The 22951-nt window shown below is 38.2% G+C and overlaps 2 protein-coding genes across 13 annotated transcripts in view; one reads left to right on the top strand and one right to left on the bottom strand.

Moving 5' to 3' along the window:
• The first annotated feature begins 2667 nt into the window (after nt 1-2667).
• On the top strand, nt 2668-15599 carry LOC125475002. Of its 6 annotated transcripts, XM_048579314.1 has the most exons (8): nt 2668-2805; nt 2926-3009; nt 3383-3529; nt 3635-3732; nt 3826-3913; nt 4852-4925; nt 5017-5038; nt 15194-15597. In XM_048579314.1, the coding sequence occupies exons 4-8, from the start codon at nt 3725-3727 to the stop codon at nt 15332-15334; spliced, it is 333 nt and encodes a 110-aa protein (XP_048435271.1). In that variant the 5' UTR covers nt 2668-2805; nt 2926-3009; nt 3383-3529; nt 3635-3724; the 3' UTR covers nt 15335-15597. The 6 variants fall into 6 exon arrangements, 2 of the variants coding, with proteins under 2 accessions (XP_048435271.1, XP_048435270.1); XR_007256349.1 differs by lacking the exon at nt 15194-15597 and having other exon boundaries at nt 3826-4593; nt 4706-4925; nt 5017-5137; XR_007256347.1 differs by lacking the exons at nt 5017-5038; nt 15194-15597 and adding an exon at nt 4706-4765 and having other exon boundaries at nt 3826-4593; nt 4852-4948.
• The window catches only part of LOC125475004, a 67872-nt gene continuing 50212 nt past the window's right edge, over nt 5292-22951 (bottom strand). For 2 of the 7 annotated variants that reach the window (XM_048579320.1, XM_048579317.1), the window contains 3 exons: nt 16496-16575; nt 15532-15614; nt 5292-5426 (listed from right to left, as the gene is read on the bottom strand). In XM_048579320.1, the coding sequence (XP_048435277.1) occupies nt 5369-5426; nt 15532-15614; nt 16496-16575 (221 nt within the window). In that variant the 3' untranslated portion in view covers nt 5292-5368. Of the gene's footprint in view, nt 5427-15531; nt 15615-16495; nt 16576-16668; nt 16767-16870; nt 17018-17156; nt 17477-17587; nt 17726-22951 lie in introns of those variants that run through there. The other 5 variants (XM_048579318.1, XM_048579319.1, XM_048579316.1 and 2 more) reach the window with 5 other exon arrangements.

Genomic DNA, 22951 nt, shown 5'->3' with positions numbered 1-22951 from the left:
TTCAACCCCAAAACGTAACCAAAACAGGTCATGCAATATACCAAAATGAAGCCCAAGGAACAAGGAAGAGATTCGTACCAATTTCAAGGTGTATGGTGGCCGAAGTTGACCGGAAAATTGCCTACAACTTATGGGGTTCGTCGGAAAATATAGAGAATGCTTCCTCGAGTTGTTCCTACGTTCAAATGTTACCAAGGTTCTCAAAACCACCCTAAACTAACCTAAAACATGATCTAAAGGGATCTTAGGAGGCTTACCTTAGTTGCACTGTTGAAAACTTTCCGATGAGGTGCAAGCATACTGATTGTGCTCTGGTGCAGGCCAAGAAGAGAGGGAGAGTGATCGGGAGAGGGGTGAGGGAGAAAAGGATGGTCTAGGGGGTGGTGGTTGTGTATGAGTATGTAAGTGTGGGTGTGTGTGTGGGAATGCGTCGGAGAGGAACGGAGAGAGTCGACAAAGGTGAAGGGTGTGAGAGAGAGAGAGAGAAAAGATACAGTGCATGGGAAAATGAGGAGGGAAAGAAAGAAAAAAAGGGGCCGGGGGACCAAAATCAGGGGTGGGCCCCTTGGGCACACCATTTAACATCAAAAAGCAATATTTTAAACAAATAAAACCCAACCAAAGTAAAAATACAGAAATACCCCTTCATTCCATAAAATACGGGATGGACAACACACGTGGATATTAAAAAATAAAAATAAAAATGAAGGGATTCAAAACATTGAGTTCCCAACGAGTTTAAAACTCAACCTGGGCAGACCTGGCCTCGCACACCCCCAACACGTTGCCACAAAGATTGAAGTTTGGTGTCGAATTCGAAACAACGGTGTCCGGAGAGCTGCCTCTGATTCGAAGATAACTTTTCGACGACGGGGACAGGGTGTATTCCATGAGGCATTACGAGAATTTGTTCCTGAACAAGCGACTCAGTTGCTAGGAAAACAAGAGGGGTCCTTTTCCTAGGTTCGCGGTTGGAGCAATCGATGCAAGCGGAGCAGGTGAGCCAAACGAGATCGCTGTCGGTATCGAAAACGAGAAAGAGGCGATGTGGAGGAGTGCCGATGCAGAGATCGACGAAGTACTGTCCGAAATTTCCTGTCATCTTAGTTTAAAGTAAAATATCGCTTGTAGAGAAATTCACCTGTCATCTTCTTCAAGGGCTTCTAGAGATGGTGGTGGTCTGGCATCTTCAAGAATTCCCAAGGGAATCAGACCTTGGAACTTATTAAACTTGGCAAGAATTCTTGAAGAAGACTTGGTGAGTGAAATTGCAGTGTAGCCATTGAACATAGAGTGAGAACAAGATAAGGGCAAATGTGTGAAGAATGAGGAGTTGGATACTGAAGAAGAAGAAAGGGAGTAGAAGTGAAACAGAAGAAATGGAGCATAAGTGAAACAGAAGAAAGGGAGTAGAAGTGAAACAAGCAATATGGGGATGTGGAGGAAGCCATCAATGAACTCACTGACACCATCATTACTTGTACAAAAGTTGGAGAGATTTTATTTTATATTAGATAAATATTATTTTTATTGCTTTTGTGATTGACTTGAGTATTGAGTGAAGATCTTTATAGAAATTAAGAAGAAAATCAATCAAAGCGATTTTATACATTTTATACATTTTAGAAATAATTATAAAATGCACTACTAAAGTTTAGAAATGCTAATAATCTTCTCACTTATTTTTTCAGTTCAACTCTCTCATTTCTTTTAATGTCAAGTGTGCTCTAGTGGCATTCAAAGCTCTATTTTAATTATGTTAAAATATTTGTCAATAAGAAAATAATTAACCCCTTAACTTGCGTGCTAGTAGAATAAACTTGACATAAGTAAAAGTGAAAATGTTGAATACGAAAGTAAGTAAGAAGGTTATTAACATTCTCTTGAAGTTCTGGAAATAATTTCCCTAAATGGATATGACCTTTCAATCTTTATGTATTAATCAAAAAGTGTTAAAAATATTGACCATTCAAACTACTAATGTGTATAATTTCGTAGGCTTTCGTGAATCGTTTATGTAGCATGTGTGGAGCTTACGTTTTTTATTTGAGGATAATAATATTGTGAGAAAATTAGAACGTTTTATCGCCTTATTGGAAAGTAAAACAACACTACAAATTGTATATGCAATTGAATAATACCAATTTTTTAGCCTAAATTTACAAATTATATAATGTGTGACCATTAAAAAATAAACACGTTAATCAATAAATAAGTAATAACTTAATTATCAATAATCACGTCCTATGATTACAAAAATTTAGTTTAAAAGCTGATCTTCCTAAATTACCCTTTGCAATTAGTTCTAGGGGTGTGAGATCCACACACCCATTTTACTTCTCACACACCTTTTGAATTTTCGAACGTCGGATCGGATGAATTGAAGAAGATCAACGGACAGAAATTATCAAAACGTGTGTGAGAAATAAAATAAAATGTGTGGATAGCACATCCCTAGTTCTATTGGTCAACGATGTAAATGTTGCATCCTATTAAACGAACGACGTGAAATTAAGCGTCGCTTTGCGTTCTCACCGACTGGGCCTATTGGGCAATTTCGAAGCGGTCCACCGAGAAATTTTTTTATAGCCGTTAGAAAGAAGGAGCTCCCTTACATTTAGACCGACGGCTCAGATTCACTCAATTCAAACTTCAATGCAATCAAAACACTATCCTCACAAATCCCTCCGGTCCTATAAACAAACGGTCTCCTCTCTCTCTAGCTCTCAGAGATCTTCGCCTAAAACTCACAACCCTCTCTCTCTCTAGAACTCGCATTCTTGCAGTGACTCGATTCCATGGAAGGTACTCTCCTGACTGTCCTCTCTCTCTCTCTCCCCAATTATTTCTTGTTTTTGATTTAATTTCTTGTTAAATCGTTGAGCGAGCGGCGTAATAATAGCGAATTTTTCCGCTTTAATTCAGATCAAGCGGTGGAAATGTTCCCCAAAAACTGGAAAGACTTCGTTGCGAGTCAGGACTCCAAGCCCTCTTCGACCTCTGAAGCAGGTTCTTTTTGTTTTATTTTATTCAATTTCCCCACTTTTTAATTTTTTGAATTACAAGAAAGTGTTGAATTTGAGGTTCGGATTCGATTATTACTGCTTCTTCTAGTTTTAATTTTGTTTTCCCGTCCAAGAAAATGTAGAATCGGGAAATTTTCTGATTCAATTTCAACCCTCTTTTTCTTGAGTTAAAACTTAAAACCCGATTACAATACAGTTGGACGGTGACGTGAGCAAAGGTGGGTAATTTCAGAAATTCTTAGTTTTTTAATCTTTAATTTTCTGAAAGAAACTGGGAAACTTTTCAACTAAACTGTTACATTGTGAATTTCAAGTGAGTAGTTGAAGTCAGGCTCTGATTATGTTATTATTTTCAGAATGTACTCCAGATATTGCTACCAAACCCGTCGAGTGAGATTCTGATTATATTATTGGTGAGAGTAGCACGCCGAACGGAACTCAACAAGGTTCTCCATGTCAGACGGTCCTTCCAGTTTTCCAGATGATCTCAACTGGCGTATCAGGTATGTATAAACCACGAATTTCTGTTTGTTTATTTTGTTTTCATTTCCCCAATTCAATTTATGACTTTGATTACTTCGCCTTCGTGTTCCTGTAATGTCTTACAGGATAGATTTAAGGACTGGGAGTCTTCAGGTGTTGAGATTGTGCCGGTATTATCACAACCCCATGGCGGTTGGACAGGACAAAGTGGTTATATGTGCAGGTAGACCTTCACCCCATCCGCTCTAAGTTTCATTCAAAGTGGTTCCGCTTCTGAAGTACAGAATTAATGCTTTCTGTGGTTATACATTTTCAGGCTGCTTTTTCCAGAGCCAAGCAAATTTATAATCCTCTCTCCACACTCCACAGCTGCTGTGTTATGCGGGCAGAAGCAGATGACTGAGGTATCCTTACTGTTCTCGTTCACATTTCTCAGTTTGCTTTTGTTACATTTGTCGTTATATTTCAAGTATGCGTGTACTTGTTTATTTGACTATCCGGTTCGTATGAGATCATGTGGCGACTGGTAATGAAAACTTATATTCAGCTGAATGTCGATGTACAAGTTTGGTTATGGCCGAATCCCTTTTGTAATTTTGCATGTTCAAAGTCGAACATGGGATTGAAGATGGATATTATTCTTTGAATATATAACTTTGAAATTGGACAAATACCTTTTCTTGAGTCTTGATCTGCGCCATACCACTGCCTTGTTTACTAGTTTAACTCACAGTTTAGGTGTAAATAATTTGTTGCAACATCACCTAATATCGTCTTCACCCCGGGCCCATTTTTTTGGCCTCTAGGGTTCCTCATCAATAAGAATTTTGCTCTACGGTTATTCTAAGTGTAAGTAGTTGTAGACATCAAAATTTCGGTGAAATGAATGTTGAGAATTTTTCATGTTTACAGTAGTAAATATATCCGAAAATGCCGCACGCTTTAATGGTCTTGGACCAAGCCATTTTTCTTAAGGAAGCAAAGCTGCAAGGCGCATGTTGGAGGGAATGTTTCTTCATTAGATGATGTTGAGGTCATTGTCTATTTATGGACGTACATGACACCCTGTTTTTGTGTGAAAAAAGTGACATATTCATATACTTGCATGATACGTGTAAACAAAGAAAAAGAAATATGAGCGTCGTGCTTGTCCACAATCTAACTTTATATCATCTGATTTGACTATCAAAATTCAGGTAATTCTTTAATCCAGCATTGTGTTTTGTTAACGTCGCTTTGAGGAAAAGCTCAGAATGGTGATTGGAAGCATTTGTATTTTCTTTCTGTTTTGAATATTTCGACAAATTCACTAAACGTTTTTGGTTTTGTTCTCATGCTTTAGGATTTGAAGAGAAGTCAAGCTCATTACAAATTCCTTTCCGGACCCTGCAGTTCTAAACACCATTCAGCTGCTAAGTGAGCCTTTTGTTTTAATTACTCACAATTATTTTCTAACTTTCCTTCTCTTTTTAATTGTAATTTGTTGTTTCTGGATATACAAATGCAGAAGCTTCATCGGAATTGCCCTGGTATGCCTTCTGAAGACTCACTTTATAACTGCTGCTTGTTGTGACTATGCTTAGAAACATGCATAAGAGTTAAGTGCTAGATAAACATGATTATGAATGATCTTAGAGACTTAGCAATTCAATGATAGGCTAGGAACCCATAGCTGCTTGTCTGCTTTGACTGTCCTCTGCGTGGAATTTGATTGCATTGAATTGCTTAAATTTTTTGCAATATGATAGTCTTAGAACTCCTGTGGTTGATGTGAATGAATGAATTGTTGCTGGATGCAGGATCCAGTTTTTCTTTATTTGCCTTGCACATCTTAGATGAAATAGGGCCGCAGTTTTTCTTTATTTGCCTTGCACGTCTTGGATGAAAGAGGGCCGCCTTGTATGACCTGATTGCAACCTGCAAAAGGCCAAAGTTTTCCAATCAATAACCTGTTAACCTGTTTTTATCAACACAGTTTTTCACAATAGAAGTTTCTCCAAGCAAAAATTTGCTTTGAAAAGATAAGAATTTTATCCAACAAAACAAATGCTTTTTCGAATTAAAAACACGCTTAGGCAAACAAGAATTTTATTGCAAGCAAGGATTTTAACTAGTATTATTGAAAGAAAGCAACAAAATGTATTTTTGTTGGATTTTTTCAAGTTAATGTCTATAGTTAGACGTAGTAGAAGTCTGATGGTCAACTCACTAGTTTCTTCAGAGTCATTGACTCGTGTGCAACATCGTATGATGACTCCCAAGTATGGTTTCAGCTTGTGATCATTCACTTTGAATGTGTTGCCACTTTACTCATTAATAATGTCAATAATCCCATGAGGATAAGCCTCTTAGTAACCCAATGTTGCTCGTTCCAGCCGGATTTCAACTTCTCTGGAAACAACTTAAACCTTGAATTAAACAACAACACTTTTTGCCCTGGTTGAAACTCTTTTATAAATTTGATTGTCATGAAACCCCTTAGTTTTCTCCTTGTAGATCGGAGCATTTTCAATATGCCTCATTACGAATTTTGTCTAGCTTGTTAAATTGCAATTTACGCTTATCACTAGCAGAATTTGTTTGGGCCCAAAATAATATTGGTGGCCCAAAGCTGTTTCAAATATACTATAGGCTGCTTGGTGACCCTCGGTCATTCAGCAAGGATGGTTGAGTCGTATCACAAGAAGGAATAGTTCGGATAAGCGAAGGGGATGTGGAAGTCTTAGGGCAATTAGGACTCTCGACCAACAATGAATAAGGCCTCACAAAGTCCTAATGGGGGTAGGATTTGTCGAAGCAGAGTTGGAACGGAATAAGAAGTCCCAATCCAAATATGATTTTGACTCGATCTCAAGAAAGATTCGGTATTATAAATACAAGACATTATGCAACAATTGAATGACCTCCAATTCAACACACAACTGCCCAGTGCAAAACCTCTCAAAACATCTTGAGATTTTTTATTTTCTTTTTCCCGCCGACACATCTTCAGTTTGGATAAACAGCACTGTGAAGGTAACTGGTGAACACCTTCAGTTTGGATAAACAGCATTGTTGCCGTAGAATCAGCCGACCGAGGAGCACCTTCAATTTGGATAAACAACACTGCGTCGAGGCCGACTGGTTACCTATCCAAGTCTCGGTCAAGAAGGGTTTTCGAATCCTTATTGGCAGAGGTCATCTTATTAGCCTTCTCGGCGAAGTAAGGTGTTACGAGTTACGACATTCGACCTACTGGACGCCGAGTGATTTTATGACTGGATACTCACAAGTGAGTTTCAGAGTTCAGCATTCTGACGGCCGAACCACATTCACCATCAAGACATACATCACCTTTGAATACTTGTGTTCGTACAGTCTGGTGTCGATTCGACGTTCTTATGCTCTTACGAATATAATCACTATGATCGAATCCGACATCGACGATTTATGAACTTAGCAGAACTAGCAGCCTTGTCTTTAGGCTTGAGAATCCAAAGGTCGAGATTTGTTCCTTCCTCGGTCGTAGTCGCAAGATAAAGAAGTCAGCAACGCGCTTAACGCAACATCAACAAATTTTACTCCTCGACCAAGCTCGGCCGTCGAGTTGGCACGCCCCGCATTCAACCGAATGACGTAGTTAGCTTATTAGTTACTTGGCCTATGCGCTACGTAGGCTTTGTAATTTTTAGGGTCAACATTTTGGCACGCCCAGTGGGACATTGTGCTAGACCTTCGGAGTTCATGACTATTGAGACATGGTCCGTAAAGAAGAAAACAATCATGGGATAGTCAACAACTGACTTACTAATGCAAGGCCCTGGGCAAGATTTGTCTCAGGTACAAAATTCGATCATTGTTGCGCCACCCGAGGATACAAGTGCGGCACGCCAAGAGAAGGAAATTTGTCTCGGCAGACAGCCTCGCAACCCAGAAATTCCCAACCAAACGGCAGGCATTTTCGTTGAAGGAATAGTGGAAGATTGTGACGAGTCCCAATCCATATATGATTTTGACTTGATCTCAAGAAGGATTCGGTAATATAAATACAAGACATTATGCAACAATTGAATGACCTCCAATTCAACACACAACTGCCCTGCGCAAAATCTCTCAAACATCTTAAGATTTTTTATTTTCTTTTTCCCGCCGACACATCTTCCGTTTGGATAAACAGCACTGTTGCCATAGAATCAGCCGACCGAGGAGCACCTTCAATTTGGATAAACAGCACTGTGTCGAGGCCGACTAGTGACCTATCCAAGTCTCGGTCGAGAAAGGTTTTCGAATCCTTATTGGCAGAGGTCATCTTGTTAGCCTTTTCGGCGAAGTAAAGGGTTACGAGTTACGACATTCGGCGTACTGGACGCCGAGTGATTTTATGATAGGTAATCCATTCACCATTCACCATATAAGTGAGTTTCAGAATTCAGCATTCTGACGGCCGAACCACATTCACCATCAAGACATACATCATCTTTGAATACTTGTGTCCGCACAGTCTAGTGTCGATTCGACGTGCTTATACTCTTACGAATATAATCACTGTGACCGAATCTGGCATCGACGATTTGTGAACTTAGCAGAACTAGCAACCTTGTCTTTAGGCTCGAGAATCCAAAGACCAAGATTTGTTCCTTCCTCGGCCGCAGTAGCAAGATAAAGAAGTCAGCAACGTGCTTAACACAACATTAACAAATTTTACTCATCGGCTAAGCTCGACCATCGAGTTGGCACGCCCCGCATTCAACCGAATGACGTAGTTAGCTTATTAGTTACTTGGCCTGTGCGCCACGTAGGCTTTGTAATTTTTAGGGTCAACATAAGCACGCCCAGTGGGACATTGTGCTAGACCTTCAAAGTTCATGACTATTTCGACACGGTCCGTAAAGAAGAAAACAATCATGGGAAAGTCAACAACTGACTTACCAGTGCAAGGCCCTGGGCAAGATTTGTCTCAGGTACAAAATCCGATCATTGTTGCGCCACCTGAGGATACAAGTGCGACATGCCGAGAGAAGGAAATTTGTCTCGGCGGAAATTTGTCTCGACAGGCATTTTCGTTGAAGGAATAGTGGAAGATTGCGACGAAGATGGTGGGGAGGGTTCTGATCCGCCAACTAGGTTGTTTCTTCGAAGACGACTTGATGAACAATATCGACAGGTCGAGCAGTCGATTGGCCAGAAAATGAATGATTTACTAGACGCAATACACAAACCAGAATGCTTGAACTATTGGTCAGTAAAGCCTTCAAAGATGGCCACGTCGGCTAACCTCGGCAGCCTTCTTTTACGAATGTTCCATTATAAGCCGAGAAAGGATCCACTCGGCTACAACCAATTGACTTAGAGAAAAGACGCAGATCAAGCAGTAGATCTAACGGAGCTGACCAAGGAGTAGAAGCAGCATCCGTCAATATGACCGAGGTCCAAAGAATGATCGATCCAGCCTTAAAAAAAGGGCCGAAGTTCTCAAAATTCATCCACCCGTACCCGGCTTATGTGGAAAAGTTCGAATACCCTAAAAGCTTCAAGATCCCCGACTTCAATCTGTTTGCCGGAGAATCGCCCTTATCCTCTTTAGAACATGTGGCTCGGTTCACGGTGCAATGTGGGGACATCAATAGTGACTTCCATAAATTACATCTATTCAACTTTTCACTGACAGGGTCAACTTTTTGCTTGGTACATTAATCTCCCACCAAACTCTGTCTAGAGTTGGGAAAAATTGGTCCAGAAATTCCATGAACAATTCTATCACCCAGGGATGGAAAAGTCTATTTCATCGCTGGTTAGGATGGCTCAAGCTTCAGACGAATCATCGATGGAATACTTAACAAGGTACGTGGAATACAAAAAGAAATTTCTGGGGGAACATATTCGAGATATGTACGAACTTGCTCAACACGTTGAGCAGTATGATTATTTGCTCCGAGAGGAAAAAGTATCAAAGTCCCCATCCTGGGGAACACTATACAAGAATCCCACAGTCAGCTACGCATTGGCCGAAAGCGAGGACCCCCAGTATGCCAGTGTGGATGCGGTTGAAATAGTGATAAATAAACCATACGTTTGCAAGTTATTAGCTCAAGTAAGTCCCAAAGATGCCAAGACCTGCTTGGTCGCCGAGGAGATGAGTAAAGCATCGAAAGTTTACACTTTCGATATCACCAAAGCCGATGCAATTTTTGACCAGTTGTTGGTAGCAAAGATCATCAAACTTCGACCTCCAACATCTCTAAGGCCGAAGAATTGAAGGGCAAATATATTGCAAGTACCATAATTCAAACAAGCATGCTACCAATAATTGCGTTGTGTTCTGGGACACGATTCAAAATTGGATCGAGAAGGGTAAGTTAAAATTCCTGGGGAAACATATGGCGGTCGATGTCAATAAATTACCCTCAACGACAATTGGTATGGTGGATGCTCATCTCCCTAAAACCAAAGGAAAAAGAAAGGCCGAATTCGTCCTAGTGCAGCATGTCCATAAGCAAAATAGTCAACCAAGATTAAAGAATTTCTTAGAGATCCTACAAGATCCATTCTTTCTTTTTTCTTTGACAGATGGTTAGAACTTCTTCAAGGTCCGAAAGTTCGCTTATGGAGACTAGCTTCTACAGCTAGCCCTTGGACTTGATAACTTGGAGGACCATCAAAACAGTAAAAAAATAGTTCTTGGCTAGAGTAAAGGAAAGAGCACCTGGGGAAGCAGGTGATCGAAGCTGCCACAAAGAAACTTCAGGCAATCGAGATACAGAAAGTTATCTTCAATCGTCGCCTGGCAAATAGCGTAAATCAAACTTCACTTCTAAGGCTATGTGGAGTTTTACAATAAGGTGGAGAAACCATCATTATGACTATGATTTGGATGTCGAGGATGAAGATGATAACTCTGAGCAAGACGAGGAGGAAAAAAGATAAGAGTTAAAGAAACCATCATCGAGTTTGCCACTCCCAAAGCCTCGGAGCGTGTCACCAAGTGAGTAGTTGAGCCCTCTAGTGACCCTCCTACCGAGCGAAGTCTTATTCTTCGGTCTCACCAGTTGGGTGTTGTTGCCAATCAAGTGGCCTAATAACTCCATACTTAGCAGTCACAGTTTCTTTGGCCGTTGACTCTGTAGCAGCAGTCAATCAGTCCAGACCAGCCGTAGACTCTTTGGTTGTTTGCCTAACAATCACAACTGCAGTCGACTTAAGCAGACTAATCCCCTCAACATAATTTTTGTGCTTTTAATTTTTAAGAGTTTTGTGGCAAAACGAAAAACTTTAAGTTTGTAATAAATTTTTCTTTTTGTTGAACAAGGCCTTTTAGGGGTCATTTTAAATATTTTTATGAAGTGTGTTTTCCTTTATCCTTTAAGTGGTTTGGGTGTTTTATAGGACGTGGATTATTCTTAGTCATGACAATGATGATTGGTTTAAATTTCTAAGAAATTAGTGGTCAGGCAGATGTGTGTGTGCAAGCTTTTTAGTGTAAGGGGGAGCAATATGGAAAGTTTGTTTTTTCAACAAACTTCTTTCTCTTTTTATACTAAGTAGAAACAAACTCTCCATGTCGAACCATTTACACCCATAGAGAGTTCAGGTAAGGACTCTATTTACAATCAGTAGTTTTGATGTTCCTACCGCTTTGATACGGCTCGACCAACGTGATGCCTCTACACCATTTAACTAGTATATGATAAAAATGCAACTTCTTTCAAGGCAATCGTTCTTCCAAAAAAACTCACTCATTTTCCTTTGAGTAGCCTTAACGACTGGTTGTGGGTCTCTATACCATTTTTCGTTATGATATTCTACCATCTTTTCTCTGTTTTCTCAACCTGCTTACCTCTAGGTTCGAGTGCTTGCTGCCTCTGGATCCTCATCTTGTTTAGTTGTTCGGCTCGGGAATAACTAGTTGTCTTATGGAGCAAATCCTTAAAGGTCTGGGGAGGGAGGAATTCCGAGTCAAATAAACGTAAAAATTACCTTTATCACATGTTATGCATCTGGTATACTTTTTGTTGAATTTGGATATATAATTGCTCAGGAATTCATCCAGACCCTGTTTCACGAAGGCAAGGTCAGTCCGTGTGTACTGCCTCTTAAGATGATCATATAGGTGTCTAGGAAAACTTATCTCAATCTCGAGAAATTTGTATGGACTATAGGGCTATTTGCTTAACCCAACCCTAGCAGCATCTCCCTGATGATAGTAAAAAATAGCCAGCATTTGGTAGTGTTGTTTTCTCAACCCTTGGTAGCATATATGAACCCATTGAGATGGTCATACACATCAGTAAGCCCTTCGTAGCTTCGCATCTTAAGCACTCAAGTGTTCTTGCTCGTCGGCTTGTCGATAGGTCATTGGAGAATGGAAGTGACTCTTTATCTTTAGAATAATCAAGGTTCTTTGGTTTGAACGATTGTTTAATATCTCCAAGCATCCCACACGCTTTTAATTCTTTACCCATAACTTCTCTTAGGATGTTTCTTAGATCGAGGGGGCCAATCGAAGTTCCCGTCGAGCCTCCCAGCTCTTGCTCGACGACTTTCGCCCCTTTGTCCCAAGCGTCCTCCTCTTCTCTGAGCTTCTTGTTGACATCCTAGGGAAAGGACGAGCTTTTCCCTTAAATGTGCTGTCGATTTTCTTGTTAGTTTTGTTGATTTGTTCTATGAGGTCGTCATGCTTTTTCTGAAGTAAGGTGTTTTGCGTGTGGAGAAGGTTCCCCACCTCATTTATCTCTCCGACACCAGCAAGTATGTCATTCATCTTTTCCTCACAGGTGGCAAGCCTGGTCATCTCTTCTCGTCTTCTTCTTCGACGTGTTGGCTCTAGACTGCTGGTCATCTTGCTTGGTGGTATACAAACTATGGAGCAAATATAGATAGGTAGAAAACACAACCAAATCGTATGTGTTTCCCAAAGACAATGACAAAGCTTCAACTTGCTCGTTGCCTTGCGTGTATTGCAAAGTAAAAGTGAGGTGGCAAAGTCCGTAACTTTAGAGCTGGTGAACTGCAATCCATTATCTGTAAGTATTGAAATTTTGGATTGACAATTGTTCTTTTAAAGAAAGGATTGAACACTCAAAATTGTAAGGTTAATAAACTTAATTAAATCTCTGGTGGTGGGCTTAAGATATGGAATGAAACGAAATAGACTCGAAGATATAAGCGATTCGCTCCTCCAATTACATCCATTGTATTGCACATAATGTCACTTTAAGACTAAATAGCGCTTGACTCCTACTCGTCTAACCCCGATATTGGATGAGGTCGTAATATCTTTATATAGGCTTCTTAATCTTGGAGCTTCTCAAATTGACATTTAATGCGCCAACAAGTTGTACGAACTCACTAACGTCTTTCCACGGCTAAGCTATCGTCAATGAAATGACGTTTTTGTAACCAGGGTAGGTGAGCCGAGCTTTTTAGGTCTAGGTGAGCCGAGCTTCCCACTTGGACCTTGGTTACACTGCCCCTGCATAGTCCAAATGGCACTTAAGTAGTTCTGCCCTTAGAGACTTTTGCCATAAAGCTGTTAGTTTTCTCACGTGTTCCGTGCAATTGATGGCAACTTTTTTTTTTTTTTTTTGTATCAGGCGGCTCGAGTGTTCAAGGTGGCCTTCTATGAACCCTTTAAGCCTTGGGCTCTTAGGTCTTTCCAAGCCTAGGCCATTGGCCTAAACACGCCCAACGTTAATGCAATAATTATATCAGACCATTCGACGGTGTGTTCCAAAAGAGGAGCTGGAAAATGTTTTTAAGTTTGCCCATCAATATGCATGTGGAGTACACTTTGGGCCAAAGTGTCACATCCCGGCCCGGGCGGGACCAATTCCCAAGCCAGCTCCACCAGCGTAACACGATATTGTCCGCTTTGGGCTTACCATTCCCTCACGATTTTGTTTTTGGGAACTCACGTGCAACTTCCCAGTGGGTCACCCATCATAGGATTGCTCTAGCCCCCTTCTTGCTTAACTTTGGAGTTCATACGGAACACTGTGCTAGGTAGGGATGGGAATATACATATAAGGATCACTCCCTTGGGCGATGTGGGATGTCACAATCCACCCCCCTTAGGGGCCCGACGTCCTCATAGGCACACCACGGCCAGGGTTAAGCTCTGATACCAAATGTCACATCCCGGCCCAGAAGGGACCACTTCTCGAGCCCGCCCCACCACCGTAGCACGATATTGTCCGCTTTGGGCCCCGACCACGCCCTCACGGTTTTGTTTTTGGGAACTCACACGAGAACTTCCAAATGGGTCACCCATCCTGAGAATGCTCTCGCGCACTACTCGCTTAACTTCGGAGTTCTCATGGAACCCAAAGCCAATGAGCTCCCAAAAGGCCTCGTACTAGGTAGGGATGAGAATATACATATAAGGATCACTCCCCTGGGCGATGTGGGATGTCACACGAAGAGGACAAGAACTAAGATTTTGCAAATTGAGTTGTTTTGGTCTTCACTTTTCAAGAATGCAAATAATTGGTGTCAAGTTTGTGATTCCTGTCCACGAGTGTGCGTCTAAGCAGAATAAGATGTCGAAACAAAGTATTCTGGTTGTTGAATTATTTGATGTTTGGGGCAGTCATTGTCCCATAAGAACCAATACATTCTTGTGGCTGTGGAATACATTTCTAAGTGAGTCGAGGCAATTACAACACCTATAGCAAGGGTTAGTGGTCTTGAATTTCCTCCAAGGTATGATTTTTTTGTGTTTTCCAAGTGCTATAATCAACGGTGAATGTAAGCATTTCTTAAATAAGCCTTTTGCTGCACTCCTTGCAAAATATGGGATCACCCATTGTGTAGCCACTGCATATCATCCTTAGACATCTAGGCAGGTTGAAGACTCCAACAGAGAGATAAGGCGGATCCTAGAGAAAACAGTCAACACCACTTGCAAGGACTGGAGTCTAAAATTAAAAGATGCTCTCTAGGCATACAGAACAACGTATAAAACTCTGATTGGGATGTCTCCCTTTCAGCTCATATATGGGTAAACATGATCTACCTATGGAGCTAGAGCATAAGGCGTATTGGGCTATCAAATAGCTAAATTTTGCCTATGATTCTGTTGGTGATAGGTGTAAATTGCAACTCAACAAGTTAGACAAAATTCATAATGAAGAATATAAAAGTGCAAATATCTACAAGGAGAAAACTAAGGGGTTTCATGACAATCAAATTTAGAAAAGAGTTTCAACCAAGTTAAAAAAATGTTATTGTTTAATTCAAGGTTGAAGTTGTTTCCAGAGAAGTTGAAGTCCGACAGGAACGGCCAACACTGGGTTACTAAGGTTTATCCTTATAGGGTTGTTGACATTATTAATGAGTAAAGTGGTACCACATTCAAGGTGAATGATCACAAGTTGAAACCATATTTGGAGTCACCCTACGTACGATGTCACACACAAGTCAATGATTCTGAAGAAACAAGTGAGTTGACCATTAGACTTCTAGTTATAGAAATTAACTAAAGCATTTATTGGGAGGTAGCCGAATTTTCTAACACTAATGAAAAAAAAATCTTGTTTGCAATAAAATTCTTGTTTGCCTAAGTCTATTTTTAATTCAAAAAAGCATTTGTTTTGTTGGATAAAAGTCCTATCTTTTCAAATCAAATTTTTTGCTTGGAGAAACTTCTATTGTGAAAAACTGAGTTGATAAAAACAGGTTATTGATTGAAAAACTTTGGGCTTTTGCAGGTTGCAATCAGGACATACAAGGCGGCCCTATTTCATCTAAGACGTGCAAGGCAAATAAATAAAAACTGGATCCTGCATCCAGCAGCAATTCATTCATTCACATCAACCACAGCAGTTCTAAGACTATCATATTGCAGATAATTTAAGTAGTTCAACGTTATCGAGTTTCCCATAGAGGACAGTCGAAGTAGACACTTATGGGGTTCCTAGCCTATCATTGAATTGCTAAGTCTCTAAATCATTCCTACTCTTGTTTATCTAGTAGTTAACTCTTATGCATGTTTCTAAGCACAGTCACAGCAAGCAGTAGTTATAAAATGAGTTTTCAGAAGGCATACCAGGGCAATTTCAGGGTCCGGAAAGAAATTCGTAGTGAGCTTGACTTCATTAGACATGGCAGTATATGCTCTCTCTTCAAATCCTAAAGCATGAGAACAAAACCAAAAACGTTTAGTGAATTTTTCAAAAGATTCAAAACAGAACGAATATACAATGCTTCCAATCACTTTCTTCCTCAAAGTGATTGTAACAAAACATAATGCTGGATTAAAGAATTACCCGAATTTTGGTAGTCAAATAAGATGATATAAATTTAGATTGAGAGCAAACTCATATTTCGTTTTCTTTGTTTACACTTATCATGCATTTATGAATATGTCACCATTTTCACACAAAAATAGATATGTACGTCCATAGATAGAAAGTGACCTCAACATCATCTACTACAGAAACCTTCCCTCCTACATGCGCCTTACAACTTTACTTCCTCAAGTAAAATGGCTTGGCCCAAGATCATTAAAGCGTGCAGCATTTTCAGATATATTTACTACCTACACTTAGAAGTTTGAACTCTAGAGCAAAATTCTTATTGGTGAGGAACCCTAGAGGCTAAATAAAATCGGCCCTGGGGTGAAGACTACATTAGGTGATGTTGCAACAAATTATTTACACCTAAACTGTGAGTTAAACTAGTAAACAAGGCAGTGATAGCACCTTGTCTGGCGCAGATCAAGACTCAAGAATAGGTTCTTGTTCGATTTCAAAGTTATATGTTCACAGAACAATATCTATCTTCAATCCCATGTTTGACTTTGAACATGCAAAATGACAAAAGCAATTCAGCCGGTCCGGCCATAACCAAACTTGTACATCGACATTCAGCTGAATATAAGTTTTCATTACCAGTAGCCACATGATCTCATATGAACAGTCAAATAAACAAGCACACGCATACTTGAAATATAACGATAACAAATGTAACAAAAGCAAACAGAGAAATGTGAACGAGAACAGTAAGGATACCTCAGTCATCTGCTTCTGCCCGCATAACACAGCAGCTGTGGAGAGAGGATTATAAATTTGCTTGGCTCTAGAAAAGCAGCCTGAAAATGTATAACCACAGAAAGCATTAATTCTGTACTTCAGAAGCGGAACCACTTTGAATGAAACTTAGAGCGGATGGGGTGAAGGCCTACCTACACATATAACCACTTTGTCCCATCCAACCGCGATGGGGTTGTGATAATACCGGCACAATCTCAACACCTGAAGATTCCCAGTCCTTAAATCTATCCTGTAAGACATTACAGGAACACGAAGGCGAAGTAATCAAAGTCATAAATTGAATTGGGGAAATGAAACAAAATAAACAAACAGAAATTTGTGGTTTATATATACCTGATACGCCAGTTGAGATCATCTGGAAAACTGGAAGGACCATCTGACATGGAGAACCTTGTTGAGTTCCGTTCGACGTGATACTCTCACCAATAATACAATCAGAATCTCACTCGACGGGTTTGGTAGCAATATCTGGAGTACATTCTGAAAATAATGATATAATCAGAGCCTGACTTCAACTACTCAATTGAAATTCACAATGTAACAGTTTAGTTGAAAAGTTTCCCAATTTCCTTCGAGAAAATTAAAGATTAAAAAACCAAGAATTTCAGAAATTACCCACCTTTGTCGCTTACGTCACTGTCCAACCGTGTTGTAATCGGGTTTTAAGTTTTATCTCAAGAAAAAGAGGGATGAAATTGAGTCAGAAAATTTCCCGATTCTACATTTCCTTGGACCGGAAACAAAATTAAAACTGTAAGAAGCAGTAATAATCGAATCCGAACCTCAAATTCAACACATTCTTGTAATTCAAAAAATTAAAAAGTGGGCAAATTGAATAAAATAAAACAAAAAGAACCTGCTTCAGAGGTCGAAGAGGGCTTGGAGTCATGATTTGGAACGAAGTCTTTGCAGTTTTGGGGAACATTTCCACCGCTTGATCTGAATTAAAGAGGAAAATTCGCGATTATTACACCACTCGCTCGACGGTTTAACAAGAAATTAAATAAAAAACAAGAAATAATTGGGGAGAGAGGACACTCAGGAGAGTACCTTCCATGGAATCGAATCACAGCAAGAATGCGAGTTCTAGAGACAGAGGGTTGTGAATTTTAGACGAAGATCTCAGAGAGCTGGAGAGAGAGAAAGAGACCGTTTGTTTATTGGATCGGAGGGATTTGTGAGGGTAGTGTTTTGATTGCATCGAGGTTTGAATTGAGTGAATCTGAGCCGTCAGTTTAAATGGAAGGCAGTTCTTTCTTTCTAACGGCTATAAAAAAAAAAAAAAAATTCTCGGTGGACCGCGGCCCAATGGACCCAGTCGGTGAGAAGAACAACTCTTAGTTTCACGTCGTCCGTTTAATAGGATGCAACTTTCATGTTTTTTTACTAGTAGAACTAATTGCAAAGGTTATTATATGACGTGATTATCGATAATTAAATTATTATTTTAAGTATTAATTAACGTGTTTATTTTTTAATTGTGACACATTATAATATTTATAAATTTAGTCTAAAAAATTAATTTACGTAGTATTACTAAATTGCATATGCACTTTGAAGTGTGGTTCTAATTTCCAACAAGGTGATAAAACGTTCTAATTTTCACACATTAGTATCCTCAAATACTAAACGTAAGCTCTACCCATGCTACATAAACGATTAACAAAAGCCTATGAAATTATACACATTAGTAGTTTGAATGGTTGATATTTTTAACATTTATTCGGTTAATACATAAAGATTGAAAGACCATATCCCTTTACAGAAATTATTTCTAGAACTCCAGAATAATGTTAACAATCTTCTCACTTACTTTCTTATTCAACATTTTCACTTCTACATACGTCAAGTACATTCTACTAGCACGCAAGCTGTTTTAATTATATTAACATTTTTGGGAATATTTTACCTGTAAATAAGGACAAAGAAATAGTAATATGCATGTTTTAATAACATATTGATTAATTATCGTTTCCCATTAATGACTAATCTATACTACATATTAATGAAACTCTTTTTATTAATCAAAAGAGGGTAAAAAAACATTTTTATCTTTTATTAGAACAAAAAAGTTAAGGACAGTAACATAATTTTACAAAACAAATTTTATTATTTTTTGCTTAAACCTCACCTACACACACATGTGCTTTTATCATTTCTAATTTTTTTTTTTTTAACTTCTCTCTCTCCACTCTCACGTTCTCTCTCATTCTCTTCATCTTTTCTTCAATTTTAACAATAAAAGTAAAAAGTTTCACAAACACTTTGTGTGTAGGAATATACTAGTATAAATTAAATTCAGGGAACTTTAACGAAAAGCTTTCGGTACTGTTCACTTTAAAAAAAAACCACATTTTTATACTAAAAAGTCAATCCTGGTACTATTCACTTTACCCTTTATTTTGTCTTTATGGTTAAAACTCAAAGTTTTCAAACCATTTTCATTAATTTTTCTTTAAATTTATGGGTAGGAATAGAAGAGATAAAGTCAAGTTTTGTAGACAAGTGTGGGGGAATCATTTAGGTGGAGATGTGCAAATGGTTTGCATGTTCTTAACATGAAACCAACTATTATAAATTACATATTAATGAAACTCTCTTTATCAACCAAAAAAAGGTAAAAAGACTTTTCGTCTTTTATCACAACAAAAAAGTTAAGAAAAATAACATAATTTCATAAAACTAATAAATTTGTTGTTTTTGTTTAAACCTCACCTAGAGGTGATTTTATCATTTCTAATTTACAAAATAAAAAAATAAAAAAATAAATCTCTCTCTCTCTCTCCCCAGTTCTCTCTCACTCTCTTCCTCTTTCCTTCAATTAAAAAATAAAAAATAAAACAAACAAACAAACATACAAATGTGGGCATATACTAGTTATAATACAAAAAAAATTGGTGAGAGAGTTGACAAAGTGGACCTACTTATTACTTGAATAACATGGTAAAGCAATCATATCCACGAGAAATTGCAGTAGGTCCAGTAATTGAGAAAATGTCCCTTATATTAACCACAGAGTTATGGTTGGCACCTGGCATTCGTGTCATGTTTTTTGTGTTAGTGTTGTTTTCATGTCATACCCAATAACTTAACAGGTCATGTCATGTAATACCCGTTAAAGTAAACGGGTAATATGACCTGACCCGAAATCAACCCGTTAATATTATCAGATAATATGTTCGGACTCGTTACCCGTTAAGAAAAATATATTTTAAATCAATAAAAATGAAAATGAAAAACATAATTTGACCCAAAAAAAATGTAAAACATAATACTAAATTAGTATATACATACTAAATTTCGGAGTTGACCCCTTCATAAAAGTTGTAAAGCTTTTCATTACGAGTGGTTATATTTTTCACACTTCTACAATAATTATTATTAATTTTGCACTCAAATAAAAAACATTGTTCATGAGATTCAGAGGGTTTTAAAAATCTAAACGACCATGTAATCATCGTCTAAGCATTGATGATGCAATTATGAACGTTTATTATGCTTTCACATCTTTTAGACTTATACATTAATGATTATGAATTTTGTTTATTTTGAACTCCCTTAAAAATACTATTCATGAGAGTTTGTATGGTTTTAAAAATTGAAACGATCGTATACCCATCTCAAAGCGTAGATGATTTACATATTTTTTTCATATTTTTTGCACATGTAAATTAATTATTATAATTTTTTTTAATGTGTTTGGTATTTTTCAATTACTTGATATTTTTATTTTTAATGTGTTTATGATTTTTTTGACACACCCTGATCGAAATCAAGGCGTGCTGGCTGTCATGTGAGGGTGACATAACCATGTGCACAGTGCGGAAGCAAAAATATGATAATAAAAGTATGAATAAATAAAAACCAAACTACTAAACAATGTAGTAAACTTACAAGTGCAAGTGTAAGTGTGACAAACAATATTCAGAGCACAGAAAGCCTATTGCAGTCCAGAGGAACAAACACTAGCTAAACACACCCAGAGGTGGTCCTACACTGATGATAATCTGTCAAATATGCCGTGGATTCCTCGTAAGCCACCAAAAGAGCAAACCAACTAGAACCTAGAGGGGCGCAAAACAGAAAGTGTGAGTGGGCAAAAACAAAGCTTTTCAAAATCATTTCATTATCAAAAGTTATAACCCCTCGCCATAAAACCTGTATAGTTTCCTAGAAAATAGAATATACACATATATCGAAAACATGCTCATAAATATGCCATGTCGAATGCCTCCAAATAAAATGTAAGTAACCCAAGTAATGTCAATCAATGCAAATAACATGTCAGCCGAAGTCACCTAACGTGACCTGTACGGCTGAATCTAGAGCTCAAATCCCTAACTCACTAACTATACCTTCAAACAAGTCGGAACCACCTAAAGTGGTCTGTACGACAGGACTAGGTGTAAATAAATATACTCAAGTGCTACGATCACGTGAAGACTGGACGAATTATCGCAGGTCACCTACGAGTCGAAACCACCTAAAGTGGTATGTACGACAGGACTGTGCACCTAACTTGGATCCAAGATGAGCATGTAGTGCGGGAAGTGAACATCACGTGAAGGATTGTGCCCTACTCTGGGTGGGAGCACTAACACTGGGGTTGCAAGTTATGAGCTCTCTATATATCTCATATAACTACGTTACAACTATAACTTACCTAGCACTTACCTGTGCGTCCGTAGTACCAAACATACATATATGCAACTACTAATACATAAATAAATAGGCAAATGCTATGCATGACATTTAAAACATATAAACATTCCATATCACTTTCTGGGAAAAACCACAGTATATAGGTATATACGGAAAACCAACTCTGATATATATATATATATATATATATATATATATATATATATATATATATATATATATATATATATATATATCTGACGCAGTACTAAGTTTAAAGGATTCCAAGCGTAATTTAAAGGCAAAATTTTGGAATCCACCAATTTTTGAGAATAGTCCCAAAGGATTTGTTTGAGTAAGATTGAAATATCACCACAATAGGAGTCAATGAATGGCTTAAATAACCTGATTACAACACCCTGTGGGTAACTCAAAGCCTTAAAAAATTCAATGAAAGCAAAACGACATTAATCGGACAACAAACGAGAAATTTGATTTTTATTACAAAATTTAAAATACAGTTTTAGAAGTCTAAAAGACATCTCGGACAACTGTAACCTCCTTTTTTTTTTGGGAAACTACGAGTATAGGCCACTCCCTTTTGCTAAGAGAAATTAGAAATAACTGACTCCACTAGAACGAACCCCTTCCCCTCAAGGCCCTTTCCAAACTAATAAAAAAAATTGGGAATTTTAACGAAAAACTCTCGATACTATTCAGTTTAACAAAAAATCACATTTTAACACTAAAAAGTCAATCCTGGTATTATTCACCTTATCTTTTATTTTGTCCTTATCATTAAAACTCAAAGTTTTCAAGCCATTTTCATTAGTTTTCCTTAAAAAAAAAAAAAAAAAAAAAAAAAAAAAGAGAGAAACTTGATATCTTTTGAGAATAGTCCAATTTATTAAAATAAGTCCAATTTCTTAAATTTAATTATCTTATTATCAATAATTCTCTCTTCAATGGCCACTCAATAGTATAGTCTAGTGGTATTCCTCTTCGCTTGGAAGTGAGAGGTCTTAGATTCGAATCTAGTAAATGACGAATTCGATACCAAATTAGATTACTCATTGTGTGGTTTAGCCGAAGATTTTAATTGATTTTTAATATATTTAGAAAATATAAAAAGAGTATAAAAAATAAAAAATTATAATTAGATAATTAGACTCACTTCTAAAAACCATTTATATTTTTGGAAATGGATCAAAAAGCCCCAAAAATAAATCACATGAACTGTGTAGCCCGTTGTCCCTGTAAGAATAGGACGATCGAGCCTTGTCGGTTAAATACAACCACATTTACAGACTGAAACACGATAAACCTAAAGAATTGACAATTGAGTTTAACTCGACCACATACGTACGGGGACAAGATAAACCTACAGGCGTCTCACTACTCACTGTCAAACGGCCGGTGTTATGTACAACAATCTACCGTATTCCATAAAAGGGACTAGACGAACCACACAACCCAAGATGAACTCCATGGCAGAAGGCAAGAAGCCTCATGCCGTACGTGTTCCACTTCCATTTCAAAGTCATATAAAGCCAATGATTAAATTAGAAAAGCTCCTCCACCATAGAGGTTTTCATATAACCTTTGTCAACACGGAGTACATACACAAGCAATTTCTTAAATCCCTTGGACCCAACTCTCTTGATGGCTTGCCTGATTTTCGATACGAAACAATCCCAGATGGTCATACAATTAGTTCGGATAAACGTACCCCAGAAGACATCATTTTGCTCTTTCATTTCATCAGCCAAAGTA

This window comes from the organism of the source record quoted next, unplaced genomic scaffold (assembly GCF_019419815.1).
Source record: "Pyrus x bretschneideri cultivar Hongxiangsu unplaced genomic scaffold, Pyrus_bretschneideri_v1 Contig13, whole genome shotgun sequence".
NCBI lineage: Eukaryota > Viridiplantae > Streptophyta > Magnoliopsida > Rosales > Rosaceae > Pyrus > Pyrus x bretschneideri.
This window is presented reverse-complemented; position numbering and strand designations above follow the sequence as displayed.